The 22,427-nt window shown below is 41.5% G+C and overlaps 1 protein-coding gene across 4 annotated transcripts in view; it reads right to left on the bottom strand.

Moving 5' to 3' along the window:
* cyth1b (cytohesin 1b) overlaps positions 1-22,427 on the bottom strand; it is a 295,924-nt gene that overhangs the window by 131,522 nt on the left and 141,975 nt on the right. For 3 of the 4 annotated variants that reach the window (XM_068058351.1, XM_068058349.1, XM_068058350.1), the window contains exon 2: positions 3,626-3,708. In XM_068058351.1, the coding sequence (XP_067914452.1) occupies positions 3,626-3,708 (83 nt within the window). Of the gene's footprint in view, positions 1-3,625; positions 3,709-11,312; positions 11,502-22,427 lie in introns of those variants that run through there. The other variant, XM_068058352.1, reaches the window with a different exon arrangement.

Below are 22,427 nucleotides of genomic sequence, written 5' to 3'. Positions count from 1 at the left end.
TCCTTAAACACGGGTGAGGTCCCGGAGGACTGGAGAATTGCTAATGTTGTCCCTTGTTTAAGAAGGGTAGCAGGGATAATCCAGGTAATTATAGACCGGTGAGCCTGACGTCAGTGGTAGGGAAGCTGCTGGAGAAGATACTGAGGGATAGGATCTATTCCCATTTGGAAGAAAATGGGCTTATCAGTGATAGGCAACATGGTTTTGTGCAGGGAAGGTCATGTCTTACCAACTTAATAGAATTCTTTGAGGAAGTGACAAAGTTGATTGATGAGGGAAGGGCTGTCGATGTCATATACATGGACTTCAGTAAGGCGTTTGATAAGGTTCCCCATGGCAGGCTGATGGAGAAAGTGAAGGCGCATGGGGTCCAAGGTGTACTAGCTAGATGGATAAAGAACTGGCTGGGCGACAGGAGACAGAGAGTAGCAGTAGAAGGGAGTTTCTCAAAATGGAGACGTGTGACCAGTGGTGTTCCACAGGGATCCGTGCTGGGACCACCGTTGTTTGTGATATACATTAATGATTTGGAGGAAAGTATAGGTGGACTGATTAGCAAGTTTGCAGACGACACTAAGATTGGTGGAGTAGCAGATAGTGAAGGGGACTGTCAGAGAATACAGCAGAATATAGATAGATTGGAGAGTTGGGCAGAGAAATGGCAGATGGAGTTCAATCAGGGCAAATGCGAGGTGATGCATTTTGGAAGATCCAATTCAAGAGTGAACTATACAGTAAATGGAAAAGTCCTGGGGAAAATTGATGTCCAGAGAGATTTGGGTGTTCAGGTCCACTGTTCCCTGAAGGTGGCAACGCAGGTAAATAGAGTGGTCAAGAAGGCATACGGCATGCTTTCCTTCATCGGACGGGGTATTGAGTACAAGAGTTGGCAGGTCATGTTACAGTTGTATAGGACTTTGGTTCGGCCACATTTGGAATACTGCGTACAGTTCTGGTCGCCACATTACCAAAAGGATGTGGATGCTTTGGAGAGGGTGCAGAGGAGGTTCACCAGGATGTTGCCTGGTATGGAGGGCACTAGCTATGAAGAGAGGTTGAGTAGATTAGGATTATTTTCATTAGAAAGACGGAGGTTGAGGGGGGACCTGATTGAGGTGTACAAAATCATGAGAGGTATAGACAGGGTGGATAGCAAAAGGCTTTTCCCCCAGAGTGGGGGATTCAATTACTAGAGGACACGAGTTCAAAGTGAAAGGGGAAAAGTTTAGGGGGGATATGCGTGGAAAGTTCTTTACGCAGAGGGTGGTGGGTGCCTGGAACGCGTTGCCAGCGGAGGTGGTAGATGCGGGCACGATGGCGTCTTTTAAGATGTATCGAGACAGATACATGAATGGGCAGGAAGAAAAGAGATACAGAACCTTAGAATATAGGCGACATGTTTAGAGAGAGGATCTGGATCGGCGCAGGCTTGGAGGGCCGAAGGGCCTGTTCCTGTGCTGTAATTATCTTTGTTCTTTGTTCTTTGAATGTAGGGGGCATGATTAGTAAGTTTGCAGATGACACCAAAATTGGTGGTATAGTGGACAGTGAAGAAGGTTGTCTAAGGTTACAACAGGATATAGATCAACCGGGAAAGTGGGCAAGGGATTGGCAAATGGAATTCAACGCAGACAAGTGTGAAGTGATGCATTTTGGGAAGTTAAACCAGGGCAGGACATATACAGTGAATGGCAGGGCCCTGCGGAGTGTTCTTGAGCAGAGAGACCTTGGGGTGTATGTACATACTTCCCTGAAAGTGGCAACACAGGTAGACAAATGGTGAAGAAGGCGTATGGCATGCTTGCCTTCATTGGCCGAGGCATTGAGTGCAAGAGTTGGGACGTCATGTTACAGTTGTACATAAAGTTGGTTAGGCCACATTTGGAGTACTGTGTGCAGTTCTGGTCGCCACACTGCAGGAAAGATGTGATTAAGCTAGAGAGGGTGCAGAAAAGATTCACAAGGATGTTGCCTGGTTTTGAGGGCTCGAGTTATAAAGAGAGATTGGATAGGCTGGGTCTGTTTTCCCTGGAGCGAAGGAGGCTGAGAGGGGACATGATAGAGGTATATAAAATTATGACAGGCATAGATAGGGTAGATAGCCAGAGTCTGTTTCCCAATGACTAAAACTAGAGGGCATAGATTTAAGGTGAGAGGGAGGAGGTTTAAAGGGGATCAAAGGGGTAAATTTTTCACACAAAGAATAGTGGGTATCTGGAATGAGCTGCCTGAGGAGGTGGTGGAGGCAGGAACAGTAGCAACATTTCAGAGGCATCTGGACAGGTACTTGAATGAGCAAGGCATAGAGGGATATGGAATTAATGCAGGCAGGTAGGATTAGTATAGATAGGCATTATGGTTGGCATGGACGCGGTGGGCCGAAGGGCCTGTTTCTAGGCTGTACGACTCTATGACTCTATAGTCGGGAGCGAGAGGTGGGCGCCCGTACTCTTTGAACGTGGTTTCGGAGGAACATTATTGCTCCTCCCGGCTCCATATTCAAGTAAGTATTTTTCTGCACGCCGACCTGGTTTTCCTGTGCGCAGTCGGGAATGGCTGCCTCATGGCAAACCACTCATATGCATATGCAAAGGGATTAAGTCCCATTTCTGTGGGAACTGCATGCAATTTTTTGGAGGGCAGTGTACTTCAGGCTTGAAATGAGCATTCACTTCTTGCCCACCATATTAAAGGCTTAGGACGCTATTTGTCGCTCAAAACTGAGCAATGTGCAGCCAAATTCCTAAGTCAACATCACTTTAATACAATTTGCAATGAAAATGAGGTAGATACCGTAGCAATGGGAACGCCAGCACATTATAGAAATGTTATGGCTTGAGGGGATAAAACAAATACCTCGTAGTCTTTTTTGCACAAGAACTGATTGGATCTTCCATAAATCATAGCAATATGATCATAGAGATCCCATTACAAGTTTCGATGGTTGAAGGCATATTGTGGCAATTCATGGATGATGGCAGCTGGCAAACATCCCTGCTTCCAAATATCACTGGAAGTTGAATACAGTAAAACTTTCACCAAAATACTTAAAAGTTTGGAGATAGTACACAGGCATTCACAAAACTAATAACACATCATAGTTAATGTGTGCATTCCTCAACTAGCTGTAGAATGTCCCACTGATATTCTTTGTCAGCTATACTCTTACTGTAACTTACATTGTTTTAGTGAGTATTTATCAAATTTTCCAACTTCAGGCAGCGTGAGTATTGCATCTGGACTATTGTTGTGGCACTGTGACTTAAGTAGAGGACCACTTATTTGTTTTCTAGCCTTACAATATATCACAAACATATCTTTAAAAGTGCACTAAACTAACAAGAATCATACAATTGTCCCTCAAACATGATTAACAGAAAGTGTTTTACAAAGACCACAGAAATGCTACTTACTTGAATAGAGATTCAAATGGTTAAAAGTTCTGTTTCACAATTATATACTTTGCTAAAAAAAATTGTGCCTTCAGGAAATCAATCACATCTATTTAGTAACTAGATCAAAATTAAAACTGGAAAACAGCAATCAAACTTTGAGATCTTTTGTGTTTGGTATTTCAAACTTATTGCAAACATGCCAAAGTTCAGTATCTCAATCAACTGCTTACCTGAATGTCAGCCAGGAGCTCCTGTTTGCGTTGTCGGATGCTTTCTAGTTCTATCTCCTCTTCTGGAGTCAGGTCTGCAGGCACTGAAAGTAAAGACATGAGCACAGTGAGCTGGCGAGATCAAGGCTGTAAGCACAACTGCTGATCGGAAAAGCTCAGCTGTACTGACCTTCAACGTCACCTGACCTATGTTTAAACTAGTCAAGAGCTGCTTCGCATGCTTTGTTCATTTTACTTCTCTCTTCCCTAACTGATTTTGAATTATTCAAAACTGCCTGAAGAAAATGCAGAACAGAATAAAGCCACACATCCCCCTCATTTAGATAATTTAAGCATGTTCATGTACATTAAACTCTATCTTAATACATAACATGCCCACCTCAAGTTTTGAAGCAGCTGTCAGCTAAGCAGATATGAAGACGGCACATTTCTAATTCAAACAAATTAACAGTTTATCACTAGCTATGACAGGATTCAATATCTAAGTACTATTTCATATGTAGTACAGGCCTATCAAATGCTATAAAATAAGCAGCGCAGCATATGGAATGACAATGCAATAACATCTGAGGTATATTAATGCAGAATTGATGTGCAATGATAAACAGAACTGCTAAGTTCATGGCCTGGTATCCTATACTATAACCTATCTTATCAGTTCAAGATAAAGAATGGCATTCCCAGAAGGAGGCTTGCCAATAGCAATGAAGATAAATATTTAAGATCCTACACAGTTTCTGCTTCGGGTGCATAAAACAAACAGGATGACAGCATCTTTTTAAATGGGTGGCAGTGGTGGAGAACTGGAAAGCACCACATATTTTTCAATGACATAAGGATATGGAGTTCAATGAGAAAGCACAACTCACAATAACATTTTCAGGAAATTATATCTTTTAATGCCATCAAAGAGTTTTACTGGTCCTTTACCTGGGCAATCAAGTGAGATACTCAGTTTATTCATTCATCAGGCCACCTTTTTCCTCATTCTGGTTGTGCTCTCACATTTAGTCTTTCTGAATAGTTATCTGGGTGATCACAAATACCTTAACCAGTCTTCCAATTCCAGAGAAATAAACCATTGCTTGCTGAGCCAACCCCCTCCCCCAACAAATGTGTAGGCTAGCTCAGCTCTCAGTACTGCACCCTAACATTATAATGCAGAGCACTGCTCTGTGTCCCTGCCCCTTCTCAAATATGTGCCAAAGCACTTGTGGGGACATAATCTCAACCTGAATGAGTATTTGTCAGTCTCCACTTGCAAGTAGATAAATGCCAAGCAGTTTGCGCCCAATTTTGGCAGGTCATTCGGTGCACTCCCCACACTGCATTTTTCCTCCCTCAGGAGAATGCAGAAGAGCAACAAAGAAATAAAAAAAAGAACTGGGATTCATATATCCCCATTCACATCCTTAGGAGGTCCCAAACTGCTTCACAGCTAATGAAGTATTTTTTTTTGAACTGTTGTAATGTAGGAAAAACAGATGGCAACTTGCCCACAGCAAGCTCCCACAAACAGCAATGAAATAATTGCCCAGCCAAAGCGTTAGTGATGTTGGTTGATGGATAAATCTCCAATATGCTTTAATTCGTTGCAGATTCATCTAGCTTTATCCAAAACAATAAACACACAATTTTGGAATATTTTTCATGTTTTTTCCATAAGGTTTGGAAGATATTTGATTACATTACAGTTAGCATTCTCCATTGCTTATCCAATTGACAATTATGGATAGCCTCGAACATGGTTCGACTGTCAGAGGTCTGGGAGTAAATTTTCTGTCAACATGGCATGACACGACAGAGGACATAAAACATTTGAAAAAACCATTAAAGCAAATGTAAATGCAAGTTTAAAAATTGCAACAACCCAGTATATCAGAGCTTTAAAATACCCCAATGCTTTTAAGTCACACATATAACTAACACCATAAGCATGGAGGCCAAAACAAAAAAATATAAGTCATGGAAAAGCCCTGGGCAAAGAAAAAGACTAACATCATGTTATGAAACAACAATATTGTACAGTCTGAAATGGTGTATGCAAGCTTTGTCAAAATATGACAAAGGTTAAAGTTAATCGTTTCCCAGGAATATTTTTACTTTAGACTGTTCTTATACGTGTTCAATGCATCAACACCTAAGTCACCCATAAATCAGTTGAACAGTGAACCACGTTAAAAGTGCCAATAGTTTAGTTCAATAAAAAATTTATTTTTACTGAACTCTCATCAGAACTTTCAGGGTAGTAATAAGTGTAAACATAATTAAATTATTGTATTTCCAAACTGATTTTTTTCAGCAGTACCTGTACATTGGTGACCCATTAGCACAGTCTAAACAGAAAGCAACAAGTCAACTAGTCACTCCAGCTCACTTGTCTATTAACTGATTTCTCCATTTCTTAGCAATAGTAGATTGAATACCTAACTACCACAAATTTCTCATCAATCTTCAGCTTCACTGAATATGCCATATACATCACAAGCAAATAGCATCAAGGTGAAGAAATTTCATTATATAGTGAAGCACTTCCACTACAAGAAATGGACTATGTAGTGAAACCAGCCATTTTGTTGCCACTATATAAAGATGAAACATATCTAAACACTAAATTAGATTTCCCAGAGAGAAACATGACAGTTCAGTATAGGAATGACATCACAACCCAAATCATGAAGCCTGCTGCTTGTGAAGATAGTTGCCCATTCTAAGGGAAGATTTCTTCTATGTCCTTCTTCTTCTTCTTCTTTGGCCTCCTTGTCTCGAGAGACAATGGGTAAGCACCTGGAGGTGGTCAGTGGTCTGTGAAGCAGCGTCTGGAGTGGCTATAAAGGCCAATTCTACAGTGACAGACTCTTCCACAGGTGCTGCAGATAAAATCGGCTGTCGGGGCTGTTACACAGTTGGCTCTCCCCTTGCGCTTCTGTCTTTTTTCCTGCCTACTGCTAAGTCTCTTCGACTCGCCACACTTTAGCCCCGCCTTTATGGCTGTCCGCCAGCTCTGGCGATCACTGGCAACTGACACCCACGACTTGTGATCGATGTCACAAGACCTCATGTCACGTTTGCAGACGTCTTTAAAGCGGAGATATGGACAGCCGGTGGGTCTGATACCAGTGACAAGCTCGCTGTACAATGTGTCCTTGGGGATCCTGCCATCTTCCATGCGGCTCACATGGCCAAGCCATCTCAAGTGCCGCTTGCACAGTAGGGTGTATATGCTGGGGATGTTGGCCGCCTCCAGGACTTCTGTGTTGGAGATACGGTCCTGCCACCTGATGCCAAGGATTCTCCGGAGGCAGCGAAGATGGAATGAATTGAGACGTCGCTCTTGGCTGACATACGTTGTCCAGACCTCGCTGCCGTAGAGCAAGGCACTGAGGACACAAGGCTTGAAACACTTAGACTTCTGTGTTCTGTGTCAGTGCGCCATTTTCCCCACACCCTCTTGGCCAGTCTGGACATGGCAGTGGAAGCCTTTCCCATGCGCTTGTTGATTTCTGCATCGAGAGACAGGTTACTGGTGATAGTTGAGCCTAGGCAGGTGAAGTCTTGAACCACTTCCAGAGCGTGGTCGCCGATATTGATGGATGGAGCATTTCTGACATCCTGTCCCATGATGTTCGTTTTCTTAAGGCTGATGGTTAGGCCAAATTCGTTGCAGGCAGCCACAATCCTGTTGGTGAGTCTCTGCAGACACTCTTCAGTGTGAGATGTTAATGCAGCATCGTCAGCAAAGAGGAGTTCCCTGATGAGGACTTTCCATACTTTGGTCTTCGCTCTTAGACGGGCAAGGTTGAACAACCTGCAGCTAAAGACTAGTTCTATGAGGAACTCCATAATATCATTAGTAACATCCCCAATACCGAACATCTGTTCCTGTACTAAGAAACATGTACTAAGTGCAGCAAAATTATAGATGTGTTCAAGAAGAATGTATTTACAATGTTCATACATCCAGGACACAGAAGTTATTCCCTACCATACCTACTTTCTCTAATCTGTCAATAATATGTGCATTCACCAACTGTAACATGTACAGATATAGACACAAAACTATCAGGGCTTTATTGTTGCCTTGAACAGTCAATATTAGCAAGACTGTTACCATGCAAGTAAAGCCCACTAATTGTCCATTTTTCAAAAAAAAAAAAGAGGCATGGAACAAAAAACCTGCTCATCAGAAAAACAATTACACTTTGCTGGAAATAATCAATTGCTGGTGTTTTATAATGCCCCTGTGAAGCCCTTTGGGACACTTTATTACATTGAAGGTGCTATATAAATGCAAGTTGTGTTCATTTTTAAGGTCATTTTTGAATTCTGTTGTCACAGATCCTACTTGTGAGACTGTGCAACAGTGGCATACTTATAATCCAGAACTTGTGACAGTTTCTGAGCACTGTATATACAAAAAGAATTCTCAAATTTTTGGCACATGTCCATTTTTCTTCATGAATTGGTCAAATCTCCTACTACATGTGCTACTCCAAGTTATTATTTTTCCATTCTTTTTTTATTATGATTGTGAACGCTTCACAGGCAATAGATAAGCTGGTAATTGAGAAACCCTAATGGTATTCTTAGGAACTTAAATTAGTGCAGAGACATTGGTGTTGCACTATGTAATAGATATACTGCATTCTGAAAGATGACATTACCTGAATTTGCTATGTTCAAAATGTGCACATATGACATTGAGAGATAAGCCATCATGGCATCATATTTCTGGGAGTGGGAAAACTGAGCTTTTAAAGTTGAGTTCTAAGGACAGAATATCCTAGCCCAGAATATGCACTGTCGACCTCAAACTAAATTTTCAGATTCCACCAACTCATAGCCCATATGTTCTAAACAATGACTGACTGGCCTCCACCCCCAGATGGACCAAACAGTAAACTTCTGTTGAATAAAAGCAGATTTCTTTAGCTGTGGAATTACAGAGGCTGCAGTTCACTGTGCTAATGGCTGGATACATCACCAGGTTTGCACAAAATGCAGAGCTCGGCTGTGGCCTGGAAACCTCTGATCACATTTATGTGATCTCCAGCATGATTTGAATATTCCACCCCATGTAAAGCAAGATTAGAAAGTTATTGTAACCAGGAAATTTTACAGCACAGGAAGTCATGCCACTCATTATGCCCGCGCCATTCTCTGAAAAAGAAATCCTCCCATTCCTATCCCCTGGCATTTCCCCAGACCTTATTAATTTTTCTTTTTAAAATATTAACCTACTTCCCTTTTAAGGACTATTATGAATTCTGCTTCCAGTATGGTTTCTGGTACTGGACAAAATTTTGTGTGAAAAAAATCCCTAACTTCTCCTTACAGTCTTTTGATTATCTTAATTTTATGCTGTGTTTACCAACTTACTAACCAATAGAAATTTTTCCCCCACTGAGTTTATTGACAGCTGTCATAACTTTGAGCACTTGTATCAGATCCCTTCTTATTTTCTTTGTTCTGTTTAAAAGAGCACGAGTATATCTCGTTTATTATAACCAAAAAATCTAAATCCTGACATCATGTTAGCTACTGTCCTCACCATCCTCTCCATGACTTCAACATCCTTCCTAAATTAAGGCACCCAAAACTGGACATAATTGTGGCCTAACCCAGATAATCTTGTTCTGTGATTTTGGACTTTACAGAAAGTGTCTATTGCAGTACAAGCAGAATGTGGAGTTTACTTGGAAGTGGGTTGGGGGAAGAGGGGGGGGGAGGGGGGTCTGGTGGGGAAGCTTTGATCAAACTTGTACTTCTTCCATACAAGACTATCAAAGCACTTGCTTATGATTTAGGACCAGAAGTGCAATTCCAGTGAAAGGACACAGCCATTTTCTGCACAAATTAAAGCTAGCTTTCTAAATTAAATTCACATTAGCAATTACTGTATTTGGCTCTTCTGAAAAGGCAGACTGTGAATAATTAGCTACTTAATTCAGGCCGCTGCTAATATCAGACTCACTGTTACCAACAAGCCAGTACAAATGTCAACTGGATGGTTGACTACAGTGCGTGTTTGGCAGTATTTTCTGTAACAGTAAACACAATTACCAGACTTATGTTGACATAAGCAAGAATCACTTCTCTCTGGTTTACAGATGCAGAAAAATTCCACTAGTCTTCACGATATGTTTTCCTTTATCAAAATCAATACCAGAACTATAATCTCACCCTGTTTTATTTTCTTTCTGTTTCACATTGACGTTCAATTCAGTGTTGTAGACTGTTACGTTTGTTCTGAAAAATCATACAACAATTTGCTACCCTTAGCAAACTGAAAGGAATTTCCCAAAACATTTTTTGAAAAGTCCTTGGGAATTAAACTGTTGGACATGGACGTAAAAGTTAATCAAGTATAATTTTACATTCAGTACTCTGCACAGCCATATTTTAAAATAAATATTTTATTGAAAAACTTATAATATTTGCTGTACATTTTATTATCTCCTACCATCACAATAATAATTTATAACATATAATAAAGAAAATACAAGAATGCAGAGTTTTTGCTTGGACAAAGGCTATCCAACTTCTAGGAAAACAGAATTTATTATGGAAGCATTAAAAAAAAATCAAAATATTATAGTACAGCTATTTTATTTATATATCATGGTATAGAATCCTATAGACTACTCTGATGTAATTTTGTTACCATATATCTGAAAGCTATTGCTAGGTTAATCAATTAATGCAATTACTGTTGAAATTCATATATCAAGTCATGCACAGTTTAAGATCTGTACTATATTACATGTGTGCCCTGAAATTCGTAACACTTAATCAAGCCTGTTGAAAATGGAGGATTTCCCTCACCGTAGCCTGGGGCTCTCATATATTTGTGTTCAAGAACTGTCCTGCCTGGTAATATGCTGAGTCTGACAGGTCAGAGGCACTGAACACTGACTTCAACTGTTGAGAAGCAGATGGTTTGATCCCAACAGACACATGCTGAAACAGCATACATTACACCAGGGATTTCATTATGCTTTTCAGTAGGACATATTTTCAGAAAGAATGGAATTGTTAATATACAATTGGGTTATTATACAAGAATCAAAGTCATGGCATTAGAGTGGGTGGTGAAATTCTTTGGTCCTCATGTCCTAAATAACCCCCGCTACAGTATAACACAATTTCTATGAATACTCCTTATGTAGAATCACCTAACAATTGCTGAAAACAATTATTTTCCATTTCTGTTTGAATATTGTACAAACAGGATGACAATGACAGGCGCTATGGAATGGGCCCTACCTACAGTATGTAAAACAAAAGGCAAGATTACTGTATGCTGTAACCAAATAAAATAATGCTCAAATTGTACTAATTAATAACTGCAATCAGATACCAGAAATATAAAATTGTTACAAAGATACTCATTTCTAACCTCTGATACAGTTCTACTAGAATTATCCCTCCCCTTAAGACGGCTACACACAAAATACTGCATAAGCATCTGAAGACAATGACAGTAAATACTGAATATGTATACAATAAATCTTGATGTAAAGCATGTACAGCACTGCACATAAAAAACATAAAACTGAAATCACAAATATAATGCACAAAATTTCAGTGTTTGATTGTGTAGTTCCAAATTAAACAAAGATTCTAAATAAATTATGCAGTAAATCTAGAGGTAATGCATACATTTAACACAACACAAATACTGTACCTGGTTATATTTCTGCAGGGCTCTGAGTGCTTCTATCCACTAGCTGACGGTCTTCAGTATACACAGCAACAACATTACAAATGATTGGATTTTTGAGACAGTACAGACAAATCCCCAAGACTAAAATAGATTTCCAGCAAAATATAATCACCAATATCTTGTTCTACATGTTCAACAACATGCAGGGCAGTTCACCAAATGTTATTTTGTTAAATAGGGTCTTCACCTCTATTTCATATGCTTTTGTAATCTTAATGTTGTCCTTCTTCAGATCACAGGCATATCCTTGGACAGTACTGTGAAGACCAGTAGCTCTGTCAGTAAACCATTAATCCTTCAGTCGGAATTATCAGATGGAAATAATGCACTAGCAACGTGAATACAAAGGTTTCCAGCTAAGTCCCGCTTAGAAGGCTGCAAAAGGTGCTGATGCCGCACTCTTGTGTGTTTCCCCAGTGATGCAGCTGTGACACTAGTGAATGTGTAGCGCTCTCTTTCTCTGCTGAATGCATGTGATTAGGCTCCACCCTTGCCTGTGCTAAACACAACTCTGCTGAAAATCAGCACTCAAAGCCTGATCAGATTGTCGAAGGACACACTATACCATAAGCATTGCAGCGCATTTATAGAACATACAGTTAACTCCTTAGATGCTAATCCTTTCTCTAGTGTGCGCAATGAAATTCGAAAATATAGATTCGCTTTTCATAAGCACTTACCCTTTAATAATTTGGTACCGAGGATGGACGAGAAAAATTATCAATGGCCATAATACATAAATTCCAAATTATTTTGTATTTTTTGTTATTTTACAGAAGATGCTCTATTTACAGCATTTAGTGATGAATAGATTGCCCTTTCTGGGAAATATATTGCACAAAATATACATGTAAAGACCTATTGCAGTATGTTCCCACAGGACATTGTGCAAGTTACAGTCATGACGCAACATTCAGTCAGTTCCTTATCAGAATTAAAGATGCCAATTACTAACACACATTCATACACTCATACAACACAGAAGTCCATTCAGCCCATCATGATAACTGTCTTTAATACCAATTATTTTTATTTGGAGGCCTCAGCTTCTCTCCAAAAAGTAGACTTGAAGCTGAAATTCTTTCTAGCAATTTCACTCTACACTTTACTAACTACATTGTGCCTGCAATCCCAGGATGCTGCAGTCACAGTGTGGACTATCTCCCAGCATGCATTACTATGATTCACTCAATGCAGGTATCTTTCCTTAGGCTATAAACACTTTTTTTTAAGTTCCAATTTTTACTTCAGAGAGACAGTCAGAGTGCAACAATGCAATCTTGGACTCACCATGAGCAATACCACACGTGATTTGCTAGTTGGTGTGGTAGCGTACTCAAACTTTGCAGAACTCCCCCACCAATGTTCTGCTACTGCCATTTTGATTGAGACTTCCAGATAGGCAGCCAAGGCCCCTGCCAGAAACAGGCAGGAGAATAAATATACAATTCAGATCAGGATCCTATGGCGTCAATAGGACATCGATGCAATTTGACATACAGTGGCCTAAACAGAAGCCCTTAAATGGACCAGTGGAGGTTCTCCACAAATGGGACAGATATTGTTTATTCTGGCAATTCAAAATTAACCCGGCCAATGTGGCCCTCCCCTCACTTCATTAACCTGGATCTGCTCAGCTCTGCGTTGCAGCCAATGGATTGCACACCTTCACTGTTTACAAATACCTTCATTTACCTGGTTTTGCCTATTTAATGCAATGACCATGCAGGGACAGGTTAAAATTAACAGGTAAACATCACAAGCAAGCAATGCCACAGGAGGGTCACTAGTATAATTTAAAAAGCTGAGTACTGATTAGACAACTGATGGAATTGACTTGAGCAAAAAGGAATGCTGACAGGTCAAGGGAACTAAATTAAAATGCACATTTGAAGCTGAAACAACGAATATAACTGTGCTGATGTTAATTAAACTCTCTCATTGTCAGGACCAGAAGTGCCTTCATAGGGACCAAATAGCCTCCTTCCAGGCTGACATTTCTGAGTCTAATGCAGTTCAGCTCACCTTCTGATGCCAGTAGCATTCATTGTGAGAACAAAAGAATTTTAAAGATAGCAATGGCTCTTATTATTTAAAGGCGTCGTATTGGTGACACTTGCACTAAAAGCACTCAAAGAAGTGACTACCAACAATTCATTCTAATACACATCCTTAAGTTACAAAAGCAGAAATACAAACACATACTAGGCAGTTTTTTGTGAATTTAAATTAGGAGAACCATAGGTATAAAGCTGTATAGAAGAAGGGACTGTTTATCAAAAAAATCTTAGCAATAAACAAGACAGATTTTATTTTTATTTTTTATTTATTTAGAGATACAGCACTGAAACAGGCCCTTCGGCCCACCGAGTCTGTGCCGATTATACTAATCCTATATTCCAACCACATCCCCACCTGTCTCTATATTCCCCTACCACCTACCTATACTAGGGGCAACTTATAATGGCCAATTTACCTATCAACCTGCAAGTCTTTGGCTGTGGAGGAAACTGGAGCACCCGGCGAAAACCCACGCAGACACAGGGAGAACTTGCAAACTCCGCACAGGCAGTACCCAGAATTGAACCCGGGTCGCTGGAGCTGTGAGGCTGCGGTGCTAACCACTGCGCTGCCCCATGGTCATAACAATGTTCCTGCTTCTAGTGGTCTGGGCATGTGCAAGATTTGTGACGGAAACCACACCTGCTAAAATGAGACATATTAATTTTGTCATATGGAACATTATTTTTGAACTGTTACTGGACTTGAAATAACTTGTTTAAAAAGACCACAACAGTGGCTGAAAACATAGCACACTTGCATTCTAAAAGACAGTTGCATGAAGACAACAATGGAAGTATTTCCTAATTCAATTAGCCAGATGGATTTTTGTCCATAGTGACGATCAAGAGGCATTGAGAGTCATTGAGCCAGCATTCCACCCCCACTCCACCATTGCGAGTGCCTGGTAAGCTTGACGTAATCCACACATCTCGCAGGCAAGGCAGCTCTAAACAAGGAAATAGTCACATGACTAACCTGCTGGTCAACCTGGGGGATTTTTGAATTGTGCCTGACACAGAACAGTTTTGGGAAGAGACTGCAAGCGAACGTCAAGAAGAGAGCACCTCTCTCCCTGTCTCTCTCACAAAGTTCCAGGTACCCATGGAAGTAACTTAAGCCTCAAGACAGAAGACCAGCGAAACAAGTTTGCAAATGTGCACTGGGCCCCAACGAGAACTGCAAGACTTAACTTCAATCAAAGACTTCACATTCAATCCAAAACCAGTAACTGAACCCTAGCTATTACTTCAAACCTTCCCCCTTCTTTCTCCTCCTCTGTCTCTATTTGCATGTGTTTATCACGTATGCATGCTAGTGTGGTCACGTCACATATTTTTAGTAGTTTTAAGTGAATTAGAGTTGCTTGTTTAAATCTGAGAAAACCTGTCTGGTTGATTTCTTTGCAATCACAATTAGAGAGCAGTGAGTAGGGATTCATTGAGGAGGAAGGTAAAAACACGATGTTTTAAAAAATAAATCCTTTTACAGCCAAACCAGGAAAAGGCTGAGAGGGGAACCCTAGACCCCTGCGCCTCACCTGGTCGTAACAGGTTCCAGATACATACACTAAACATACAGAAGTTAAATCAGTGGCAACTTGAACATTGTTAGAATTGATTTCAGAGCAGGTAAAGCTATCAACGTGGACACAAGTGAATGAATTATTGCTATATTTCAGCTCTTGTAGCACATAGGTGGTCAAGGCTCAACTTCAATTCTGCATGCATACATGGAAATGAAACATCCTTAGAGAATAAAAAAAATCTAAGTCAATTAGACATTATGGCCTGGATTTTGCAATCCCAATAGCAGTGAACACTCAGATGTTCTTCACTATTGAGGGTCGCAATGGCACTGTAACTTCCAGGGATCATAGATGCACCAAAATCTGAAAGTTGCGGTGTACCTCAATGGGCTGCAGAAAAGCATACGATGTTGGTCCCACCAGGTCGCTCTTTAAAGCGGCAGGGACCAGTACTGCGTGAATTTGCGCTAATTGACCACACCTTGCACAGATTGTTATATGCATTGTGTTAAGAGTCGATATTAGCAGGTGTAAAGCCTGCTGGGGATTGGATCGGCCAATTAACTTTACAATAAGCAGAAGGATCTCAGCGAGTCTTAGGAGAATGTAACTGACAGTGAAAACATTTGGTTTTAAACTCATCAAAAATCTAACTGGAGTTTGTTTATATGGCAAAAATGAACTTAATTCAGTGTTCATGTATTCTCTTCCCCGCCACCCCCCCCCCCCCCCCCAACCTAGCTCCCTCCCCCACACCAGAAAAGTTTCTGGAAATAGAGCACAGATATGAATAGTGTCCAGGTTAAAGCTCAGACCACAGTTTAGTGATTTGCATGCCATCAGCTTAAATATCCAATGCTTTAGGTTTTTCACGGAATTAAAACTAACTCAACACATAAAATTCTTTTTTAAAAATCCAAAATAATTTTGTCTGACAGCTTAAATGTCTTGTAAGACAAATATGATTGTTTCGACAGCCATCCATTTTAAGAGTTTTTTTTCTGAGCGATACCAATTTAGTATTTACAAAAGAAAATAGCTACATATGTTCCTGTCAGTTGCTGAACATACTCTGCTTGTGTCACATCCAATATGATGCTAGTATTGGTGATGTGGGCAAATGAATGCTTAACAAGATCATATGAAGTTCTTTCATTCCCTTAACAAGAGGTTCTAACCATGAGTTTAAGACAGCGTTTAAAGGAATGCCATACAAAAGCGTTAATTGTGTCTGCTAACCGTCTTATCTGTAATTCTTAGCCTATAGTCCCGCTAAGGACTGCCTGTAAAAGATTCATTTTCTTGAAATATTTATTCTGACAAAAATATATTAAAAGAACGCCTGACTTTCATTCAAAACAAGCCAAACCACAATATTTCACTTATTCAAAGATTCATGTCACAAGTTGAAGATTTTTGGTGTTCCACAATTCCCTCTTGTTTATCCGCCATGCATTAAATTTGGATCAGTTAGTGACAATGAACTCGTTACTCAAGCTAATACACTGCAGCGCTCATACTTCAAAGTGCTCTACAATCCTTGGTAAAGACGTGAAACCCAAATCGCCCATAGGGGTACTTTAAGGAGATTTGCCCTTCAACAAGCACATCCTGCTACTTGACTTAGCATATTTATCAACCAAATGAGAAAAGTAACATTTCTTCACATTGGGTCTGGTGTCTGTCTCCCGCTCTCGGTGTCTAGGGAATCAGCCCCAGTTTCTCTCCCTCTCTGTATCTGTTTCAGTGTCTCTCTCCTCTCTAACTCTGTGTCTCCCTTTTTGTCTCTCTGTATCTGTCTTCCTCCCTCTCTCAGACTTTTTCCCCTTCTCCCTCTGTCTCATTATTTAAAAGCATGACAGTTTTAAAAAGTCTTTATTTAAAATTATTTAAAATCATAATAAAACACTCCTGCCTTTGAGCTGAAGACTGACCTCAAGGGCTGTGTCTTCAGCTTGTGACATCTTTGGGGGCATGGCTTCTCTGGCAATGTGCCACGCTGCTGGGCCTCAGATTATTTCGTCAGTAGACCATGCTGCAGCAAGAAGTGGAAATTCTCAAACCAGGTAAGTTCATATTTCTCACTGCAGTCAGCGACAAACTCTGCCGCTTCACCGCTGATGGCAGAATCTGGGACAATGATCTATACATTTCATGGTGCCCACAAAAAAGCAGACAGTTAGTAGTGCACACGCTACATGCCCCTGTTCACATCAGGGCAAGGATGTGAAATTTGTGCCAGCAGTTCATTATAATGAGCCAGATGTTCAACCAGTACAACCCAGGCTGCCGATAGGCTGTGCGCCTGTTTGGGGAATGAAATCGAGCATTACTGACAGCAATCATTTAAAAGCAGCCAGCCCCTCTGAAAGGGGAGGTGCAATGTGGCTGCAGACAGTAAGGAAAAATATAAAAAAGGCTGCAAGAGGTCAAGAGAGGACACCCAGGTTCACAGACACAAGACAGAAGGCAGTGACCAGAGGAGGCCAAACATGCCAACACACCCTGTGCCCATGAGATGATGTGTTGACCATTGCAAGTGTTGGTTAGTCATGCCTATGGTGCATTCTAACACTGAAGGAGGTTACTTCACAGCTTATTCTCTTCATCCCTTCGCACTTTTCTCACCCTACACACGCTGCCCAGCAAATTGCAGCCTTCAACCATCAATCATATCTCTCTTCTTTCTCTTTACACTAAAGGCTAACCCATATCCTTTAACTTCAGCTGCTGAAATTGTTGAGGTTTGCACTGTTCTTGCCTTTTCTCATCTTTGTGCTGCTCTTCAATATCCTGCTCCTCATCCTCCACTTCTTGTTAACCAGGTGGTGGTGAGGGCTGGTCTCTGACTATAGCAGTTATGCAGCATACAGCCTGGCTGGCATCCTTCCATATAAGAGAAATGATGGACACGCAGCAAACTATACATTTCGATGCGATGTCTTCATATGGTGCACCTTTGCTGATGGCTGTGGAGGCCAGTCCTTGAGAGGCAGGTTCTGCCACAAGTGCCACACATGAAGCTGCCAGGTGAAGTTTTAGGTCGTTGCTTTTGGCATTGGTGCCTATTGCCAAGCTCCTGTAAGCACTGGTCGTTGTGGAGGTGTGCGCCAGCCCACATAAGGCGTTGCCATTTCCCTCTTTGGCCAGCTAGTGACTCCCAGATGTGACAGTCAATGTTTAGGGCCTACATGTCACGCTTGCAGGCAGCCTTGAAGCAGAGCTTTGGGTGCCCCACTGGTTGGCTGGCTCTGGCTACCTCACCATTTGAAGGTCCTTGGGTATACGACTTTCCTCCATCCTGCGGCTGTACCCAATCCACCAAAGCCCTCTCTGTTTGACTAGTGCCACCACACTTGGGAGCTCTGCCTTTGTGAGGATAGCTGCATTTGTTATTTTGTCCTGTCAGGACATACCCATAATGTGCCGCAGACAGCTAAGATGGAAATTGTTCAGCATCTTTTCCTGGAAGCTGTAAGTCGCCGATGTTTCACAGCCATACAGCAAGGTTCTGAGAACACAGGTCTCATAAACCATCAGCTTTGGCCTAAGCATCAGCTTGGTGTTCTCCCATGCATGTTTCATGAGTCGGCTTTTCCTCCGCACGTATCGAATCCTGCATCAAAGGACAGACGTTACTGTGGATCAGAGGTAGCAGAATTTGCTAACCACTTCCAGTGGGGTGTTAGTATGATCAGCGGTGGAGATGCAACACCTTGTCTCATGACCATGCTTTTCTTGACGCTTATAGTCAGGGAGAACATGTTACAGGCATGGGAAAGACGACTATGAGCCCTTGTAGCTTAGTTTCCGTGTGAGCAACTGACACAGCATCATCGGTGCAGAGTTCCCTGATCAGGACGTGATGTGTTTTTGTCTTCGCTTCCAGCCTTGATAGATTGTAGAGCCTGCCGTTTGACCTAGTATGCAAGTAGACTCCTTCCATATGTGCAGGGAAGGCAAAGGTCAGCAGCATGGAGAAGAAGATGCCAAACAGAGTGGGGGCTAGGACACAGCCCTGTTTTCACTCCAATTTTCATTTCGAGACTGTCAGAAGTGCATGTTTTCATGGAAGGAGCAGATGAGACTGAGAAATTCCGGTGGACAGCCAATTTTTCCCAAAATCTTGCAGAGCCCTGCCAAATGCCTTAGTGAGATCTACAAAAGTAAGGCAAAGGGATATAACTGTTCCCTTCTCTTCTCTTGTAGCTGGCGTATGCAGATCATATCCACAATAGATCTGCTGGCACAGAAAGCGTACTGTGATTCCAGGCACATTCGGTCTGCAAGTAGATGGAATCTTTTAAGTATAGAACCATATGACAATTACGGCACAGAAGGAGGCCATTCGGCCCATCGTGTCCGTGCTGGCTGAAAAAACTAGCCAGCCAATCTAATCCCACCTACCAGCACCTGGTCCATAGCTTTGCAGGTTACAGCACTTCAGGTACATGTCCAGGTAATTTCGAAAAGAATTGAGGGTTTCTGCCTCCACCACCGTTCCTGGCAGTGAATTCCAGACACCCACCACCCTCTGGGTGAAAAAGTTTTTCCTCATGTCCCCTCTAATCTCTCTACAATCACCTTAAATCTGTGTCCCCTGGTAACTGACCTCCCTGCCAGGGGAAACCGATCCCTCCTGTACATTCTATCTAGGCCCCTCATAATTTTGTACAGCTCAATTAAGTCACCCCTCAGCCTCCTCAATTCCAGGGAAAACAACCCTAGCCTATCCAATATTTCCTCACAGCTGCAACTTTCAAACCTTGGCAACATTCTTGTAAATCTCCTCTGTACTCTCTCCAGAGCAATTATGTCCTTCCTGTAATATGATGACCAGAACTATACGCAGTACTCCAACTGTGGCCTAACCAGCGTTTTATACAGTTCCAACATCATATCCCTGCTTTTGTATTCTATACCTCAGCCAATGAAGGAAAGCATTTCATATGCCTTCTTCACCACTCTATCTACCTGTCCTGCCACCTTCAGGGACCTGTGGACATGCATTCCAAGGTCTCTCACTCCTTCTACCCATCTTAATATCCTCCCATTTATTGTGTATTCCCTTGCTTAGTTTGCACTCCCCAAATGCATTACCTCACACTTATCTGGATTGAATTCCATTTGCCACTTACCCGCCCACTCAACCAAACCAGTAATATCATTCTGGAGTCAACAGCTATCCACTATTAACAACACGGCCAATTTTTGTGTCATCAGCAAATTTTCCAATCATGCCTCCCACATTTAAGTCCAAATCATTAATATATATCACAAACAGCAAGGGACGCAACACTGAGCCCCATGGAACGCCAGTGGAAACAGCTTTCCATTTGCAAAAACATCCGTCGACTACTACGCTTTGTTTCCTGGCCCTGAGCCAATTCTGGATCCAACCTGCCACATTTCCCTGTATCCCATGGACTTTCATTTTACTAACCAGTCTGCCATGTGGGACCTTGTCAAATGCCTTACTAAAATCTATGTAGACCACATCCATTGCACTACCCTCATCAATCCTCCCTGTTACTTCCTCAAAAAACTCAATCAAGTTAGTAAGACATGACCGTCCCCTAACAAATCCGTGCTGACTATCCCTGATTAATCCGTGCCTTTCTAAGTGGCAGTTTATCCTGTCCCTCAGAATAGATTCTAACTATTTACCCACCACTGAGCTCAGACTGACTGGCCTATAATTATTTGGCCTATCCCTCGCACCCTTTTTAAACAATGGTACAAGGTTCGCAGACCTCCAATCGTCTGGTACCTCACCTGTATCTCGTGAGGATTTGAAGATGATCCTCAGTGCATCAGCTATTTCCTCCCTGGATTCCTTTAACAACCTGGGATGCAATCCATCTGGCCCTGGCACTTTATCCACTTTCAGGGATGTCAGACCCTCTAGTACTTCCTCTCTCATTATGCTTATCAAATCTAATATTTTACACTCCTCTTTAACTACAATGTCTACATCAACCCTCTCCTTTGTGAAGACAGAAACAAAAAACTTATTAAGAACCCTGCCCACATCTTTTGCATCCACGCATCTTCGTACATCTCTGATAGGCCCTATACTTTCCTTAGTTATCCTCTTGCTCTTAATGTACTGATAAAACATCTTTGCGTTTTCCTTGATTTTACCTGCCAATAATTTTTCATGCCCTCTCTTTGCTTTCCTAATTTCCTTTTTTACTTCACCCCTGCACTTTCCATACTCCTCTATGCTTTCTAAAGTATTAAGATATTTGTGTTCATTGTAAGTTTTCTTTTTCTGTTTTAACTTGCCCTGTAAGCTTCTAGATAACCAGGGGGCTGTAGATTTGGCAGTACCACCCTTAATCTTCATGGGGACATGCCTACATTGTGCCTGTATTATCTCAGTTCAGAATGCCTCCCACTGGTTTGCCACGGATTTCCTTCAAGTAGCTGTATCCAGTCCACTTTCGCCAGGTCACCTCTCAGTTTCGTAAAATTTGCCTTCCCCCAATTTAGAACCTTTTCTCCTATTTTACCTTTGTCCTTTTCCATGATTATGCTAAAACTAACTGTATTATGGTCACTATCTCCAAAATGGTCACCCACTGTTGCTTCATCCACTTGCCCAGATTCATTACTGATGACTAAATCTAGAATTGCGCCCCCTCTTGTTGGGCTTGTTACATGCTTGCAAAGAAAGTTCTCTTGAATGCAGTTCAAGAATTTTGTGCCCTCTGTGCCCTTCACATTGTTTGTATCCCAGTTGATATTAGGGCAGTTGAACTCCCCAACTATTATTGCCCTATAGTTTTGGCACTCAGAAATTTGCCTACATATTTGTTCTACTATCTCCCTCTCACTATTTGGAGGTCTATAGTAATGTTTATTTTATTTCTGAGCTCCACCCATATGGCCTCGTTTGATGATTCATTTTGCATATCATCTCTCCTCAAAGCTGTTATTGATTCCTTAACTAAAAATGCTACACCCTTTCCTTTTTTATCACCCTCTCTGTCCCGCCCGAAAACTCTATATCCAGGGATGTTGAGCTGCCATTCTGGCTCCTCTTTAAGCCAAGTTTCCGCCATTATAGCAACAATATCATGTTGTCATTTGTCAATCTGTGCCCTCAACTCATCGGCTTTATTTACTATACTCCTTGCATTTAAATAAGAACATAAGAACCAGGAGCAGGAGTAGGCAATTCAGCCCCTCGAGCCTGCTCCGCTATTCAATACGATCATGGCTGATCTCATCTCAGCCTCAACTTCCCTTTCCTGCCTGTTCTCCATAACCCTTCAACACATTACTCATTAAAAATCTGTCTATCTCCTCCTTAAAGTTACTCAATGTCCCAGCATCCACCGCACTCTGGGGTAGTGAATTCCACAGACTCACGACCCTGTGAGAGAAGTAATTTCTCCTCATTTCTGTTTTAAATCTGCTACTCCTTATCCTAAAACTATGACCTCTCATTCTAGATTGCCCCACAAGAGGAAACATCCTCT

Source organism: Heterodontus francisci, chromosome 26 (genome assembly GCF_036365525.1).
Source record: "Heterodontus francisci isolate sHetFra1 chromosome 26, sHetFra1.hap1, whole genome shotgun sequence".
NCBI classification, from domain to species: Eukaryota; Metazoa; Chordata; class Chondrichthyes; order Heterodontiformes; family Heterodontidae; genus Heterodontus; species Heterodontus francisci.
This window is presented reverse-complemented; position numbering and strand designations above follow the sequence as displayed.